The sequence below is a fragment of the Cygnus atratus genome, chromosome 21 (genome assembly GCF_013377495.2).
Source record: "Cygnus atratus isolate AKBS03 ecotype Queensland, Australia chromosome 21, CAtr_DNAZoo_HiC_assembly, whole genome shotgun sequence".
NCBI lineage: Eukaryota > Metazoa > Chordata > Aves > Anseriformes > Anatidae > Cygnus > Cygnus atratus.
In genome coordinates this window covers 2180882-2198375 of record NC_066382.1, presented here as the reverse complement: position 1 = coordinate 2198375, position 17494 = coordinate 2180882, and the positions used below count along the sequence as shown (strand labels likewise).

Here is a 17494-nt window from a genome sequence, read left to right as displayed (position 1 = left end):
AGTTATATGTTTTTACGAACCATTAGAAAGAATGAAGGAGGAAAGAAAGGAGTGAAAGTTGCGGACTGCAATCTCTCCTTTTTTCTCCAAGCAAACTCAAAACTTTGTGTTGTTATACACATTTCATCCAAATTCTCAGTGGCTTTGTTCCCAAGAGAGAGAGAACACTTTTTCAGTAAAACCATCTCATCAGAAGACCTTGGAGGCGGTTCAGAGTTTCTGGGCTGAGCACATGCATGCACACTTAGGCGTACAGATATAAAATCCACTCCCTAACTGATACAAAACACTACTGATGGTTGTTTGAGAAAATGGCCATAACATATATAGAACAGTTTACTTTGCAGGATTTAAACGTGTCCAAAGCCAGCGAACAAAAAGATTGAGGTCTCTTTTTTTTTATACTGAATTGTATATGCTTGTGTCCCTCCCACTGAGATTCTTATCTTATCTATAAAACAGAAAGCTCTTACAACAAAAACAAGAAAGGAGAAAATCAAGCAATTTACTTGCATTTTTTGGTTGTTGTTGTTGATTTCGGAACAGATGGTAACATATCACAATGGAAGTTTTATAAAAATTTCCATCTTTTAACTTTGAGTGCAGGCCTTAAATTTTTCCCTGGTGAAAATGTGGAGCGTGAGTCATTAAGCATGCTATGCTCTGTCTGCATGGGATTTTCACTTAGTGCATTCAGAAAAGTCAGAAAGCCGTTCCATTACAGCAACTGAGGTTTTTTTTTTTTTTTCTCCACCTGGGCAAACGGCCAATTCCATCGTCTCGGGCTCAGCAGTAGGAACAAGGAAGGTACAGTCTGAGGAAGGGTTGTAATGCACAGACAATGGGAGAGTCCAAGAGCAGGAGTCAATTTCCAAAGCTCAGACAATTATCAGAAGAAGTTGCCTGAGTTATGATTTCTCCAGTCCTGTCTGAACTCACTCATGTGAGTGATGGCCTGGTTAAAGAAGGCTTGGGCCTGGTTTTGCAAATGAGAGGTTGCATTGCCTGCAGAGTGTTCAGCACCCACTGCCCCTAAATTATCGGTATAGGGACGGTCTAAACGTAATCCTTGTTGGGACTCCGTCTGAAATTTGGCACTGATTGCTGCGGGACAAATAAGGCCCAGAGGTGCTGCGTGTGATTTTCTGCAGGTCTGCTGATTTGACCTTGGAGAGCTAGAGGAGTTCAGCCTCTCCAGTATGTAATGCTGCTCATCTTAATGAAATTATGGAACTTTGCTGGGAGGATATAAAGGGATTTTTACATTGAGGCTTCAAGATATTTGTAAAATCCTGTGGTCTCTCCAGGGCCCTGACAGCAGTCTCTGCTGCCTAGGCGTTAATATGCAGCATCTTCCTGAGGACTGCGGTGCTCCTCAGCGGTATCAACCTGCTGTTTCTCCTCTTGGTGTTTGTAACACACACAGATCAAAATTGCCTTGGAGAAATCAAATCAGGGTCTGAAATTTGCAGTTTGGCATTTCCTTTGTGGCATCTCAGGGTGGCATCTACACCCATTTGGGAGTGGGGATGTTGAAAAAGGCATGATGTGTGCTGCCCCTGAGTTACATTAATGAGGGTGTTAGAAATGCGGAAGGATGGATATGGATGGGTGGCTGGATATCTCATCTTGCAAGGTCCCTGTCAGATTAGTTAATTATTCTCAGCCTTTGCGATAGTTACTGACATCTAGAAGGAAGGTGAATGGCGTCTTGTTGGATGGCAAGAATAATATAGAACACAATTTCCCCTGAAGAAATAGCTTGCATACCTTATATAATGAATGAGCTCATTTTGCCTGTGTTTGCCAGAAACAATAAAAGTTAGAAAATGTCCCAGTAATTAAAATAAAGTGTTACGCAGATTTATGGTGAGAAATGTGAAATGTCAGGCAATTGAGTGCAGCTCCACACTCACAAATAAGCTTCACATTCGTTAGAACAGGTTGCATTCATTACTAAGAACAGTGTGGGTCCAGTGCTAGCCCCAGAAGGCAATGAATGGTTTCTCCTGCTCAGGGAAAGAAAGCAGAGGGGAGGGAAAGGTGCCAGCTGGCATGTTAGCTGATGGATTTGGGGTCCTAGTGGTAATACTGCAGTATGCACGGTACAGACATGATCACTGCTTCAGCATGGGTTTTGGATTACACAATGGATAGCAGGAAGAAGGAGAGGATGCCATTCTCAGGCCTGCCACATGCAGAAAAGGAATCTAGCAGAAATTTTGGAAAAGCTGGATATGAAAAAGGGAAATCTAAGCGAGGCCAGCCCCTGCTACCCCTCCTCTCACAGTCACTGATTTTGAATACAAAAGCTGTACGTACAAGTTTATCAATATGAGTTCATTCCTTGCTTAAAATAATCTTAAACCCTAATTATTCCAGAGATGATTTTTAGTTAGTTTGTTTGTTTGTCAAAGGCAACATAAGACAAGATAATTGGGTCGGGTCTATGTAGGCACTCTGCCTGTAGACATAGGGAATATTGAAAGGGGAGGGCTGTTGAAAACAGAAGTGAAACTCAATGAAAGGCTCCTGTGCCAGCCCTTTTGGGCAGCACCCTTGCAAGTCAGGCTCAGACATTGCAATCGGCTTTCTGCTGGGTGTAGCTACAAAGGGGCAGGTTGCTGAAACGTCCTTCTGCTGGGATACTGAGAGCTGCTGCCTTAACATCTCTTGTTGCTAGCCTTTGCACTCCTCTTCTCTGAGATAGCTAATTGAAAAAGGAAAAAATGAAAATGCTTTACGTAAGAACTAGCCTGACAATTTAAGCCTAAAATGCTTGGAACCTAAAATGTAAACATCTTTTCCTGTAAAAGAGAATGGGGCCATGTTAAGTCACAGACACTTCAGTGAATGCCATTGTTATGGAGGACTTTTGTTACCTGAGTCTCCCACACTGGAGGTGTCTGAGGTGTCCAATTAAAAAAAAAAACAAACAGCCTGTCTTGCTCACTGGAGCATGAAAGAGGTCTCGTGGACCAACAAAAAAACAAAACACCAAAAAGCACACACAAAACTTATACCGTTTAGCATTGAATTCTCTTCTCACATAAATTTCATTTAGGAATAGTTCTAGGAATATAAATGGAATTTTGTTAGGAAAAAATACTTATTAGATGAAAGCAGTTGATTTGAATTTGATAAAAGATTTGGGTTCTGATAAAGGTCTGTGGGGTGGCCTTAAGCCAGTTGTATACCATCTCTGTTCCTCAGTGCCACATCTGTAAAATGACAGTATGAATGTTTCTTTTTCAATATGTGCTTGTAAGAAAAATCTCATTATGCTAATGAGGTGTGCATATGCTTTAATCACAGGTTCATTCAGAAAGCCCATAAATAAAATAAATACGAGATGAACCCTTGAGAACTTGGGAGAGAGGTGTAGAAATTCCAGATTTTAGGACAGCGTGTTCTGAATCACTGAAGCGATGATGCAAGCACTTATGTCCATAGAGTGTCTAGTGCTGCGTGTTATTTATAGGAGACACAGGCCTTTAAAATAAGTCGCAGGTTCATATGTCAGACCAGCAGATAGAAGATCACTTTTCAGCAGACAGTAGATAACATAACTTTCAAGCAGACCGTGGGGCTCATTCCCCACTATGGTTTTGGATCTTAAACTGTTGTAAGGTACGTACCAAAGCCCCTGAGAAGAGATGCTAAAACCAGAAGCCTTCATGAAAGCCCTGCTTGCAGATAATGAGGTGTTACGGGTCTTTCTAGGAAAGGAGCACTTAATCATATCAATGTTATTTTCAGAATACGAATACTGTGAAGATGAGAAATTATCTTAAAGATGGAAGAGATTTCAGAAAAAGATACACGAACACCCCAGAGTCTGTGACAGGCTACTGGGGAAGGAAATGTTTGGCCTTAAAGTTGTACGTGGGCTTCAGGTGAAATGGAAATGAAGCAGCATTAATTGTACCGTGGTGCAAGTTGATACATGCTAGTTGTAGAGCCCAGCTCTGTTGCCCTTTTACTCACCACAGCAGCTGCAGCAGATCAGATCAGTATTCCCACAGCTTCTCTGCATGATCGAGTGTGTGTGGGAGGGCAGGAGAGGGGTGTTAACCCACTTTGTTTTGGTGAAGCTCAAAGCTGAGGCTTTGCTAATCAGCAGCTCCTGTAGTGCAAGGTTGGCACACTCGTTTCCTTTGATACTGATTGCTTTGGGATAGACTAAATGAGATACTTTGCCTGAGTCTTAGGTTTGACTTTATCTGAAATGTGTTGATTTTTCTTCCCCAGAGCGGTGCCAGTGACTGCTCGGTGATACGCTGCGTGAGAACTGTGCTAGGGAGAATACTGAGGGCAAACGCTAACAGCTCCGTTACTTTTCTTACAGGAATAAGGTTATGTCTTGGTATCCTTATCCCTTCCTCTGCTGGCTCTATGCTATGCCTTGTCTGCTTATTGCTGGGCATGCTGAGCGGCTAAAGATCTGTGTTAATATAAATGACAAAGTCTCCGGTTGATCTACCGGGGCTATCTTGTGAGCTCCTATGGAAATCCCAAGAATTCCAGTCTGTGTGTCCCTCTGACTATTTCCAGTAAATTATTTCTTTTATTGGCAGTAGCAAGCATGACTCTCTTTTAAAATGAGGTGTTTGGCAGCATCCACTGGGGCATGTAGGTACAGTGTGTGGGTAGGAGGGGCAGCCCTGGGCAACATACCAGGCAACTCGGGGCGAAAAAAATCTAAGAGATGGAGAGCTCTTTCATGTGCTTGTAACAACACCTTACCTCTCCTGTATTTCCTAGGGTGTCTGACGGTTTCTTGCCATGTAAATGGGAATTACAGGTTGAGAGCAAGTCTTATTTTAAGCAGGTCATCCATTCGTTACATGTATTAGCCATGGATATACGCCCATTAGTCAAACCTCATGAAGACTCAAGCCAGTTCTTAGGTTTGGTGGAGTCAGACAGCTTTTGTTCTGAATAGCCTGCTGAATCGTGTTAGCATGCTAGCTGCTCTCCTGGCCAGCACGAGGGACTTCTGAAGGAAAAAAGAACAAACAAACCATCAGTTGCCTTAACATGAGCTAAAAGGCTGAATCTTATACTAGGTAAATTATCCTCTAAGGATGAGAACTAGAGAGGAATATGAGCTGTATGTGGGTTAGGAGGTTCTGTGCTTTGCAAAGATGTAAAAGATACAGAAGGAGACAGGATAGGGAGCTGAATTGGACAAGAACTGAGAACTGTGAATGGAGTTAGGAAAACAACAAAAATGGCTTCTGAATCCATGGGATTCTCTGCTTAGGGGTGTCAGAACCTGCTATGAACATGCTAAAACATCATCAGTTAGCTGAGCTAAGACCATAAAGTACAGCATGACTAGCTGCCATCACTGAAAAGATCAGATACTAAACCAATCTGTTTTGCAGAGAGAGGAGAAGCAAGACCCAGGAGTGGGGCAGTATTCTGGAGAGAGGTTGCTTTAGCGTCTATGCCCAGGTCACGGATGCTAAAAGGGAGGAAGGTAAGAGCTCGTCTGTTTTCTGTACACCTACTTTGTGCATGTGCCTCAGAGTATGTTTCTACCATTCCCAAATTCTGCCACTGTGATTTTTTTCTTCAGTTTATTCCTTGATCTTGAGTTTCTCTCAAACTGTACGAGACTGTATGTGGCACAGTCAAGCTGGTTCTGCCTTGCAGGACTGAAGAGGCCAGCCTTGCTGCTCCCTAGCCTTTGTGGTTCAAAATATACAACCTCGGAGGTCTGCTTCCAATGTGGGTATTTTCACTGAAACCACAGAGCAAGGCTGGAGTGGGAATAACCTGTGACAGAGGAGGTCTGCTTTTCTGTCCCCCCTTCATTTGCACCCAACCAGGCTTTAAAGCTGCTGAGCAACTGAAGGTAGAGATGCTTTGTGATTGCAGCCTTCCAACATGCATTGGATTATCCTTTTAAAATGGTTGCCTTCAAAACTTGGCTTAAAGATGTGAATAGCAGAGCCTAGGTGGCTTTGACTGTTACTGTCCTGTAGCACCGCTACCTTAGATAAACAGCTACAAATCACATATCTTAAGTTGCATTTTTTTTTTTTTGAAAATCAAATAGTTGCTTTTTCCAATGATTTTTAAAAAAGGAAATATTTTTGTTGACATGGGTTCGTTGCTGACCTCCTCAGATAGTGAATATTTTTTTGGTTCATCTTGGATATCACTGATTTATGAAACTTCTTTTTTCTTGTGACTTTCTAGATGTTTTTAAATTCACTTATTTCAGTGCAATTCTAAGAGAAATACATTTAAAAAGTGGTTTCTTTTTAAAAATAAATGTTTAAACATTTTTTACAGCTAAAAAGGTAAGAAATTGATACACACAAATATTTTTTGTGAGCGGAATCTGTATGTTGATGAAAAAATGAAATGCTTGGTTGAAAAAGACTGCCCGACTCTCAGATAAGTCCTTTTCATTGGAGAGTATGAACCCTTATTCTGCAGGTTCTGGATAGTTTGGCACCCTCCAGTTTCACTGTAAGGGAAATATCAGGGAAATCACTGACCTTTCGCAGAGGATCTCTAAAGGAGGAGAGGGAAGGAAATATCCTAGCCATGCAGAAATGCTTCTACTTCAGTACCTGAGTGTCACAACTAGAAATTAATATATCCAATACAAACACGGAGAAATTAGATGCTTGCTGCTGCAAAGAATTTACCATCTAACGGAAGCTACGGTAGGAATTTGGATGGGTCACATCTGCACCATGCTTTCTTTTTTCACTTACTTTCCTTCTTCGCTATCGGCCCTTCCCAAACGTTTTGTCAAATAGCTGCAATACGCCGTGCAGTCCCCGAGAGTCCCCAGGGCTTCCTGACCGAGCAGGCATCTGAAACCGGAGGGGGGCTGCTGTGAATTTGTTTAGAATATACTTTTCATAAGTGTATGTAAAAATATACATAAACATGCTACCTTCTGCTTGGGGAACACGTAAAGGGTGGGACTAGATACTTGTGAGAGGCACCGAGATCTGCAAAATGAAGGCGATGTGGAGGTGTGGGGGGAAATGAATCGCCTGTTAAATATGGAAAATGGAGTCTGCTTTTTGTTCTGGGCCTTTGGAATCTGTGGGTGGATTGGAACTGGCAGGCAGGGAGCAAACACCCACCCACCACAGGGCTGTGTGGTTCAGAAGTTTACAAGAGTGTTTGTGTTCCAGGAGCTGTTGGCCTTGAAGCCAATGGAGAGGGGGAGGAGAAAAGGGAGAGAGTGAGAAAAACACTGTGGTGTTGGGGCCCTTCCTCCGAGATATTTTTTCCCTTCTTGTTTCTCCAGCTAGAGGGCTTTGGAACGGGAGCAAGACAAACAGTTACTGGGGGAAAGATTAATAGGATTTTAAGATGCACGGCGCTCACAATCCATCATCGGGGGAGGCAGAGCCTCCAGAAACCGCTGCCACCTTAATCCCCAGTGACAGTGCTCCTCGCTCCCTCTTCTCCTGCCTTTCTGCTGCCCAGTCCCGCGAAGTCGGCGGGATAGAGACAAATGCAGGCTTTGCTGTATTGTTATTGCCTGAGCTGAAGACTGGTTTCTGTCACGCCGTGAATTTAGGTCCAGAAGCTGCCCCTCTAATTGGTTGCCATCTGAGCACTGCAGATACAGAAACTGAGGCACGCAGGAACTGAACAACTTGCCCAAGGCAACAGGAAGTCTGTGGGAGATCTGGGAATAGACCCCAGATGTCCCGAGTTCTCTGCCTTAACCACAAGACCATCCTTCCTGTCGTTTTGGTAGTCCCCTCTGCTGCAGGAATTCCATTTATGAATCGCACCCATACGCCGTCTGCTGCATGACCCAGTGATTTACTGGCATAAGAGGCAGTCGGAAGGGAAAAAAAAAATACCTCTCTTAAATTGACCTGCAGTTATCACCGTCCTTTCTTTTTGAAAGGTAAAGGAGAAGGAGTCAGAGGGGAAAAAAAAACACAACACAAAACCAAACCCCCAGCATCCAGAAGTAAGAGGCTTTCCCATTACCAAGCAGACTTCCTGCAAACGTTAATTTTACCCTAACAGAATCAGGGGCTCCGTGCATGACGGTTGAGTCTATCTGGACATTTATATTTCAGTGAGTTAAAAAAAAAAGAAGACAAACCGAATTAAACCCATCTAGGGAATTATTCTGCTGCTATCTGATGATGGTCAGTGTGAGTGCCTTATCCCTAATGGACTGAGGGGTATCTGCTGCTTGTCAGAGCCGGGGCTTTTTTTAAGGCAAGGCTGGATGGTGGGAAGGGTTTTCTTCGTAATAAAGCCTGCTGCTTGGTTTGCGAGTGATGGAATGGGTGGAATGTCGTGGATGTGCTCCATCTTATTAAAGGTGATAGGTGTAGTTGTAGAGAACGTTACCGGCAGTGATTCCTAACTGGGAGCTCTCTGGTTACCCCCTGAGGGATGCTCCCGGCCCTGCTCTGGTCACCCCGTGGCAGCAGGGGCCGCCTGGCCTCCAGCGTTAGGTGCGTGTGGAGTTTGGCACTGGGGGGGCGTCTCAAGCTTCCACGAGCGGATCTGTAAATCCACGGGCGAAACACTGCGAGACACAAACCTTGGCTTCTCTGAGAGTCAGGCCGGGAGGCCCCAAGCGATGGCTCAGCCCCGTTCGGTTCCCCCTTCTCTGCCCCCCCCCCCCCCCCGGTGCTCGTAGCCCAGGCCGGGGCGTGGGGGGCTCCCCTCGGAGGCGCCTCTTCCCCTCACCTGAAGGGGGCTCCAGCAACCGGGACCACCGCCAACCCCTCAGGGCTGCCGAGAGGCCTCCCCAAAACCCATCCTTGGGGGGTGGGGGGGGGGGGGGCAGCAGGAGGGGTTGGGGCCAGGCCCCGGGGCCCCGCCAGGGGGCGCCGCTCCCCGCTCCTTTCCCCGCCGGGTCCCCCCCCGGCCCCGCAGCGCCCCCGGTGCCGCCCGGAGGTGGGGGGGGGGGGGGGGGAACCCGTCCGAGGGGGGCGAGAAGCCCTCCCCGGTGCCCCCCCCGGTGCTCCCCCCCCCCCCGGCTCCGTGCCCCGTGCGGCCGCCGGGGCTGTGCGGGGGGGCGGCGGGCGGCGTTCCCGGCAGGGCGCGGGGAGCTGGGCGCATTCCTGGCCGGGCTCGGCGGCGGAGGCAGCGGGGGGAGGAGAGGAGGGGAGGAGGAGGAGGAGAGGAGGAGGAGAGGAGGAGGAGGAGGCTGGGCCAGCCGCATGAGCTCAGCTCGCAGGCACTCGCAGTCCGCGCCGTGCCGGAGGAGGAGGAGGAGGAGGAGGAGGAGCGGCGGGGATGTGCCGGGCAGGCCGGCAGCCCTGAGGGGCCAGGCGCCCTCCTGCCCACCCAGCCGCCGCGCACCCGGGGCCGCCTCGGCTCCCCGAATCCCGCCGCCCCCCCCCCCCCACCCGCCGGGACCCAGCTTCCCTCCTCCTCCTGCTGCTGCTTTTTTTTTTTTTTTTTTTTTGTAATTCTCCTTTCCTCCCCCGCTCCTTTCCTTCCTTCCTCCGGGCGGCTATGGACAGGCGGGGGAGCGCCGCAGAGCAGCAGCCGCCAGCGCGCATCTGAGCGCGGCCCCGAGCCGGGGGGGGGCCGGGGGGCGCCGGGGGCCGCTCGGATGCAGGCCGGGCCGGGCCGGGTCGCCCTGCTCCGGCCCGCCAGCGCCGCAGCCCCGGGGGGGCCGAGATCGTGACGAACCCGGCGGGGAGAGAGAGAGAGAGAGAGAAGAAAAGAGGCACGCGTCCGCCGAGGAGCCGCTCGCTGCGCGACAGTGGATTGCTAAAGCCGCGTGGGAAGGAGAAAAGGCGAGGGTGGGTTGGTTTGTTTTGTTTAAAAAATTTATTTGGGGGGGGGGGGGGAATCCCTCAAGTGGATTTGTACCAGCGTGGAAGATAACTGGGGATTTTTGTTGTTTGTTTTGGGAATAGAAACTAAAAAATGGAGACTGTAAGTAGAAGCAGCTTCCAGCCTCATCCAGGACTGCAGAAGACCTTGGAACAGTTTCATCTGAGCTCTATGAGCTCCCTGGGTGGCCCTGCTGCTTTCTCAGCACGATGGGCACAGGAGATGTACAAGAAAGACAATGGCAAAGACCCAGCGGAACCCGTGCTGCATCTGCCCCCCATCCAGCCGCCTCCGGTGATGCCCGGTCCCTTCTTCATGCCCTCGGACAGGTCCACGGAGAGGTGCGAGACCATCCTGGAAGGGGAAACCATCTCCTGCTTCGTGGTGGGTGGAGAAAAGCGGCTTTGCTTGCCCCAGATCCTGAACTCGGTGCTCAGGGACTTCTCCCTGCAGCAGATCAATTCGGTGTGTGACGAGCTGCATATTTACTGCTCCAGGTGCACTGCTGACCAGCTGGAGATCCTCAAAGTCATGGGCATCCTGCCCTTCTCCGCTCCCTCCTGCGGGCTCATCACTAAAACTGATGCCGAGAGGCTTTGTAACGCCTTGCTTTATGGTGGCACCTATCCTCCCCACTGCAAGAAGGAATTCTCTAGCACGATCGAGCTGGAGCTTACAGAGAAGAGCTTCAAGGTGTATCACGAGTGCTTTGGGAAGTGTAAGGGACTCCTGGTACCAGAGCTTTACAGTAACCCCAGCGCAGCCTGCATCCAGTGCTTGGACTGCAGGCTGATGTACCCACCTCACAAATTCGTGGTCCACTCGCACAAATCCCTGGAAAACAGGACTTGCCACTGGGGCTTTGACTCTGCAAACTGGAGGTCCTACATCCTCCTCAGCCAGGATTACACTGGGAAAGAGGAGAAGGCTAGGCTGGGCCAGCTCTTAGACGAAATGAAAGAAAAATTTGACTATAACAACAAATACAAGAGGAAAGCCCCCAGGGTAAGTCACGCCTTTAATTCTTGTTTTAAATAGGGGCAGGGGGGGAGAGAAAGAGAAAAGCAATCTTCTGTAATTTCGCTGACGTCGACGGGTGATGTGTTACCGCCGGGTTTCCTTGTAGGGTCGGTGAGCGGTCTCATCGCCTTCCTCGATCTCGCCACGTGTGCTGGGGGGCCCCTGCCCTGCGCCTCTGGCAGGGGCTGCGGGGCGATGTGTGGGGTTTTGCGGGGGTTGGATGTGGAGCCTGATCCTCGCGACCCCTCGCTCGAGCAGGAAGCGTGTGATTTCGGCTCGGAGGAGCTTCGGTGGGGGTCAGGACAAGGAAGGAGTGGGAGAAAAATCCCGCTGGGTGCTCCAGCCCCAACGCCGAGCCGTCTGCTGCGTGCCTCCAGGGAGGGAGGCAGGGGCTGGGCTGCCTAAATGCTGGTGTTGGAACACAAATGGGGCTGCTGCGAGAGATCCCGGCCGTCATGCAGGCTGCTGGCGTGCGATGTAGTGCAGGACAGGGATGGAGAAGTGGGTGCTTTTAGGGGATCCCGGGGAGCCCCAGCTTGCCATCAGCCGGGCTTTTTTGCGGGTTGGGTTGCGGGCAGGCTGGGTAAGTGGATCTGTGCGGGGCCAGCTGCAGCCGCTGAGGGCACGCCGTGCCGGCCCCAGGCCAGCCAGCCACAGAGGATCGGCTTTTTTAGGCGGCCTTTGTTTGCCTTTCGCTCCGAGCTGGATCCCAGAGGTGGGGGGCCAGGATCCTGCGGCTCTGGGGCCAGATCCTGCCTCCTCCATCGCAGGCTGCAGGAGTTGTCCTCGGCATGTGCCAGCAGTGGAAGGGCAGTGACACAACCCCTGACACGAGAAGCAGTGTTTAAAGCCCACGGAGAACGCTCGGTAAAATCCCTCAATTAACTTCACGAATATGATGTTAAACGTGCACACCCGCTCGGGCTGCGACACAGCTTGGAGTTGAAAACCAAACACACGGGAGGCTTGCCAGGCCCCCGGGGCAGCAGCGTGGGCCCCCCAAAAAGGACCAGACCCCAAAGACCAGCACCAGCTGCATGCAGGTGCTCTCCAGGCCTGCTTCTTAGCCCCGTTTCAGCCCTTGTCCCTCCTTCTCCTCCCGCCCAGGTGGCAGCAGCCAGAGGCTGCGCGGAGCCCCCTTCTCCCCGCGGCTGGAGGTGGATGTGTTTTTATGGCCTGGCTGCTCGCCGGCAGTCATGTGCTAAAAGGGCTGGCGGGGCGGCTGGCTGCGGGTGTCTGCGAGGGGAGGAGAGGGCTCAGGACGCGGAGGCGGTTCCCAGGTTGGGAAATGAATTTTCGAGGGCATGCTTCGTTTGGGGAGCAAAATAAAATGATCCTTGCTTCTTTATTTTCCTTCCAGAAGGGTCGCGTGTCCCTGGCTTGGTCATTTCCCCAGTTTGATTAAAACGGATGTTGTCAGGGGGCTGAGCTCCTCTTCTTGCAAGGCTTCTGTGGCACTGCTCAGTTGTGTGATCTGACTTGTGCCCCCGGTGAGGATGCAGGTGGAGAACAGGAAAAGACTGCCAGGTTTTGGCACTGCCTCGCTCTTGGCGACCCTTTAACAGGTCCTAGCTCAGAGCATGGCAAGCGCTCTTTCCCCACCCTCCAAAACGTGCACGCAGCCCTTTGGAGAGTGGCTTCAAGGTACCTCACGGTGGACACCAAAAATTGCATGAGAAAATCACAGCCGTACTTTTTTCAAAAAAAAAAAAAAAAAAAGCAAAGGTTTGTCCTAACAAAACATTAAAAGTCTCTGGATAGGTTCCTTTGGGAGGAGTGTGATGGGGAAGAGCCGGGCGGTGCGTGCTCAGGGGTCAGGGCACAAATCCTGCCTCCGTGCGGAACGGGCTCTCAGTTGCCAGGCTGCGGGGTTGTCCTCGCGGCTCCCGTTCACGTGGCGCAGTCTTGAAGAGACCCTGACGTCGCTGGCAGGGCTTTGGATGCTTATCCTTCCTTTTTCTGTGGTCTTTTTCCAGTGGCCTTAGCCAGCGGATATCATATGCTAAGGTCATTTGTGCTGGAGCCGTGTGCGCAGATAATTATGGCGAGATTTAATCTGGCTCGCAGGCTGGTAGCCTGTGGCCAGGGGCAAGTAACACGGGAGTGAAGTTTAGATGCCTAGGAAGGAAACGCGAGGATGATCCCGTGTCCGGGTGCTCCGTTAGTCACCGCCGGCCCGTGGGGGTTTCGTGTGTCTGCTGGGCCCCGTGGCTGGCTGGCTGGCTCGGGGGATGAAAGCGCGAAGCGTGTGCCTTTGTGGTGGGCTTCCTCTCTGATGTAGATCTCTGCCTTGCTTTGTTCTGCTCCATACAGAGGTGGTGGTGTGGTGTGTGCCGTAATCTGCTGTGTCAGATGTTCTGTCTTCTACTCGCAGGAGGTTTTTTGTTTTTTTTTTTATCAGCTTCCTGATTATTTGTGTGTGTGTGTGTACACATCGCCTCGGGCCCCGGGGCTCTGCTAGGATGCTGGTAGCTTGGGGTGGATGTGGCCGCTGGGGCTGTAGAAGAAGCAGTGAGGTTTTTGACCTTTCTGTGTCTTCGTGAGGGTTGTGTGGGGAGGTCTGGAGGCTTCTGCCAGCACAGTTCTGCCTTTTAAGGCTCTGACTTCTAAATGGAGGAGCTGGGCTGGCACAAGCCCCCGCTGCAGATTGGACGTACTGGCAAAGCTGCCTTTTCCTCCTCCCTCCCCTTGGGTTGGTCTGAAAGCGGAGCTACGAGGCACAGCTTTGCCTAGATACTGAATTCCCACCGTGCGTTCCTGTGCAGCATCCGCTGTGCCTATCTGTCCATCTACAGACCGAGACAGATAGGTCGGCTCAGCGGGGTTGGTAGAACAAGATGTGTGTTGCCCGGTCTTGCCACTGGCGGAAGTGGCTTTCATCTGCCTCTGGAGCTCTCTGAAGTCAGCAAAGGGTCCTAACCAAAAGCTGGCATGGGTCGTGGCAGCTGGAGGCCAACACGGCAGGAACCAGAGGTGTCTCAGCCCCGTTCCTTACCCCCCTTTAACATTTTGATTTTTGTATCCTCCTCGTTAATCCTTGGATGAGCGAAAGATCCTCTTTCTTTTCCTGAGCCATATTATAACTCCTTCATCATCCTTTGTATCCTTCTCTGGGTTTTCCACCTTCTCACGAGCTCATGCGGGTTTTTCCTGCAGTGATTTCTGTCCGGTCTCTGAGTACCAGCACTGCTGTTACGTGAGGGGGAGGCCCGTTTCCCTACCTGTCTCGCACTTGATCCACGGTTACCAGCATGGAGCCCAACCGTTGTGTTCTGGGCTATTTCCAGAGGTTGGAAATGCGAAGAACCTGACAGCGTTGCAAAACAGGGTCCTAGAAATCCGCCATCGGTGCCAAAGCCTTTTTCTTGAGCTCAACAGCTGGTGCATGTTGTGTTCTCTGGCAGGGGTAGATGCGGCCTTGGTTTGTCTTTGAGATCCTCTTTCCAGTCCGGCGTGGAGCAGCGCCGTGCTCTGTACCATCGGCATGTCTCTGATGGAGTTTGTTCAAACAAACACGCCCCAAGGCTTTCTGCCTGCTGTTTCCAGGAGAGGAGGGTGGGTTCGCCTCTGCCTCTTTTGAACTGTTTTTTTTTTTTTTAACGTTGAACTGAGCAGAGTTTGGTGCTTCCACCTTTCCTACCTGTGTGCCAGACATCTGTATTCTTAGCAAAACTGTCTGATCGGGCAGCGAGGGGGGACGAGAGCTCTCACACGCGTGCGAGCACCCCCCCGTGCCAGCGGGGCCGCGTTCCCACAGCTCGGGGCCCGGCAGCACTCGGGTGAAGCAGCTGGGAGCTGGAAGCAGCCTTCTGGGTACTGACACACAAATGAGCACGTAAGGCCTCCCACTTCATTTCACAATGCCTCCCAAGCCCGGGCTGCCACAACACGCAGCTTTCTCAGCTGGAGAGAGGTTTAGCCAGGTCAAGTGTGCAGCCGACTCAAAGAACAGACGTCGCCGAAAGTGAAATAGCGCGGGGCCGCCGAGCGGCGGGGTGGCTGGGGCCTTTCAGGTGCTGTGCAGCGGTGGCTGCGCTGTGTTTCATGGCCACGTGAAACGTGATGGAGCTTGGATGCGGATCTTTCTGTTCCCGTATCCCCAAGTCCTGCCTCCTGGCAGTAGTGAGCTTCTCGATCTGGTAATGGGGTATAGCAGGCAGATTCTCCTTTTTTTTTTCACAGGCGTTGGTGTTCAGACCGCGCTGGATGGATTTGTTCTTTTCTGTACCAACTGCCTTGATGAATGCTCTTGAAAAACTTTGAGAACTGTGGGTTCAGGTGTTTTCCCATGGAGCACAGAAGTCATTTGCTCTCTTGCTTGCTGCTGCTTAAGAATTCCAGTAGAAAATACCCAATAAAAATGTTGAAGTCCCTAAAACCAAAATGTTGAAGCCTTGAAGGAGTACCCTAAGTTCACAAACACTTTACACCTTAGAAATAGGACCTGAAAAACGATGCCAAGCTTAAGCGAAATCCCGTGTACCTGAGGAGATGTCAGTGTTTAAGCAGACATCAGCATTTTTTTGCCAGGAGTGCAGACAGTTTTACAGATGTTGTAGGTCGAGAACAAAGAAGCAGGTACGTGCATGTGTGCGAGGCAAAGAGTATGCTGCAAATGAGCTAATGAAGTTGAGTCACCTGTGGCTCTCTGTTGCCCCAGAATAGTTCTCAACTTCCTGAACTCAGCCCTCGTGAGCTAGGGAAGGAATTACACGAAATCTCTTCCTTAGACAATCACTGCCCAAAATATTAAAACATATGCCCCTGCCCTTGTTGTCTGGGCCATCTCCCTTGCCTCTCCATCTCGGTGGTTTGGGGCTCGGCCGCGTGTTCTGCCCCAAAGAGCAGCACGCTTTGAAGGTGGTGTAAACACGGCGTGTCGGTCGGGGAGCCTGCAGCACCTGGCCTGGCTGCCAGCAGCAGGCACGGTTATCGGGCTGCCCGGCGAGGGTGTGTTTTCCTTTGCTGGGATGAGTGTTCACGTCGGCGTTGTAAAAGCATCTGGCGGCGTCTGCGTGAGGCTGCTCAGAGCATGTCTAGACAACGCAGCGGTGAAACTCCTGGCAGCCGCCGGTACCTTATCTGCACCTTGCTAGCAGCGCCGCTGGGACGGCGCGAGCGCCGCGGCTGCATCGAGGGGGCTGAGCCGAGCACGATTCGGGGACCCGACAAGGTCCATTGTCCATTCTTACTAAAAATTCATGTCATTTTTGTCTCCTAGCGAGGATATTGTGCCGAAGTTCAGGGTTTCAGTGGCACCGTGTACAGCGAGGAGTGGGCTGGCTCCCTGCTGCCGGTGATAACGAAGGACTGGAACTCACGCTGCTGGCTTAGCCGGCCCAACTGCTTTGCCACCGCACCGAGTTGCATCTCCGTGCAGTGTTAGACCCAAAAAGCCTCATTACGCTCTCGTTTTTTTTTAAAGGCAAACTGAGCTCCTGAACTTCATGCTGTAATTCTTATTGAGAGGGAGCTCTCATGGAAGAGTTGCACTAAATCTGACGGGGTTCTTGGAAAGAAATTAAAGCATGGACAGAAGTAACTCCAGCTGGGCTGTAGGAAATCTATCGATAGAGTACTGTCAGTTGCTAAGCTGATCTGTTTCATCTGAGTGGCCATAGAGCACTTAAATCAAATTGATTTTCACATAAAGGAAGCATTACTTTAACGTGTAGTAATATAACATGCCTTTATTTTAAACTTATCAATTATAACGTTAATAATACATTTTGTGAGCCACTAATTTGCATCTGTTTTCTGAATTTTGGAAGTAAAGATTAATAAATATGTATCCCTGTTTTTATTTTTTGTGCTGTTCCACTCAGTTTCTACTATAGTCAGTGTTTGTCACTCTGGGGGTGGAAAGAATTCATTCCATTATTATCTTCATGTACACCTTGGGTAGGCAGGTGTGTTCTTGTCTTCATCGCCACTGCAGATTCAGCCTCAGACTGTTCCTAAAATCACCTGTTCAGATGTTTTCTGGAGCATACGAGGTTAATTTGAAGGTTTGGGGCTTGGGGCTCCTTCGGCAGTTCTCACTCAGGCAATCAGCAGGCGTACTAATTGGAACCAGTTCACCCACAAACCACAGAAAACTTGTCTCTGTATCAGACTTCCTCCTGTGCGTGCTGGCGGTGCTTGCAGCCGGGGGGAAGAGGGGCAGATCCTGAACCGACACGTGCCGGGGTTAACACGGAGTGGCTTCAGTGAGCTTGTGGCCATGCGCCCACGTTTACAGGGCTGTGCCAAAGCCGGGGACTAAGCCTGTTCTGGCACTGCAGTGTTTTTGTTTTGCTCGATAACTAGGTTTTGGTCCCGTAGGCGTTTGGGGGTGCTCCGATCCGGGCAGATCTTACTGAACAGGGCACGGGTTCCTGCAGCTGGAGCTGCCCCTGGACAGGGAGGCTTTTGCCTGCTGGTTGCTCCGTGCACCGTTGGAGTTTCATTTTGCCATAGATTTCTAACAGGGTGGGGTTTTTTGTTCTTTTATGAGATTTGTCAATCTCTATGTTTCAGCATTTTCGTTTATTTTTTTCTCCTGATCGGGAGATCTCTAAAGCTGGGACAAGGGCCAGCCTTGCTTTTCCCCAGTGCAAACTGAAGGGCCATAAACTTGGCCTCGGAATTGCATCAGGTGCAGCGCTTTGAACATGCCTCGTGTGCCCAC

The 17494-nt window shown here is 50.3% G+C and overlaps 1 protein-coding gene across 1 annotated transcript in view; it reads left to right on the top strand.

Annotated features, from left to right (window-relative positions):
* The first annotated feature begins 9204 nt into the window (after window positions 1–9204).
* SKI (SKI proto-oncogene) overlaps window positions 9205–17494 on the top strand; it is a 106106-nt gene continuing 97816 nt past the window's right edge. The window contains exons 1-2 of the mRNA XM_035557800.2: window positions 9205–9770; window positions 9888–10809. Coding sequence (XP_035413693.1) covers window positions 9898–10809 — 912 coding nt within the window. The 5' untranslated portion in view covers window positions 9205–9770; window positions 9888–9897. The remainder of the gene's footprint in view (window positions 9771–9887; window positions 10810–17494) is intronic.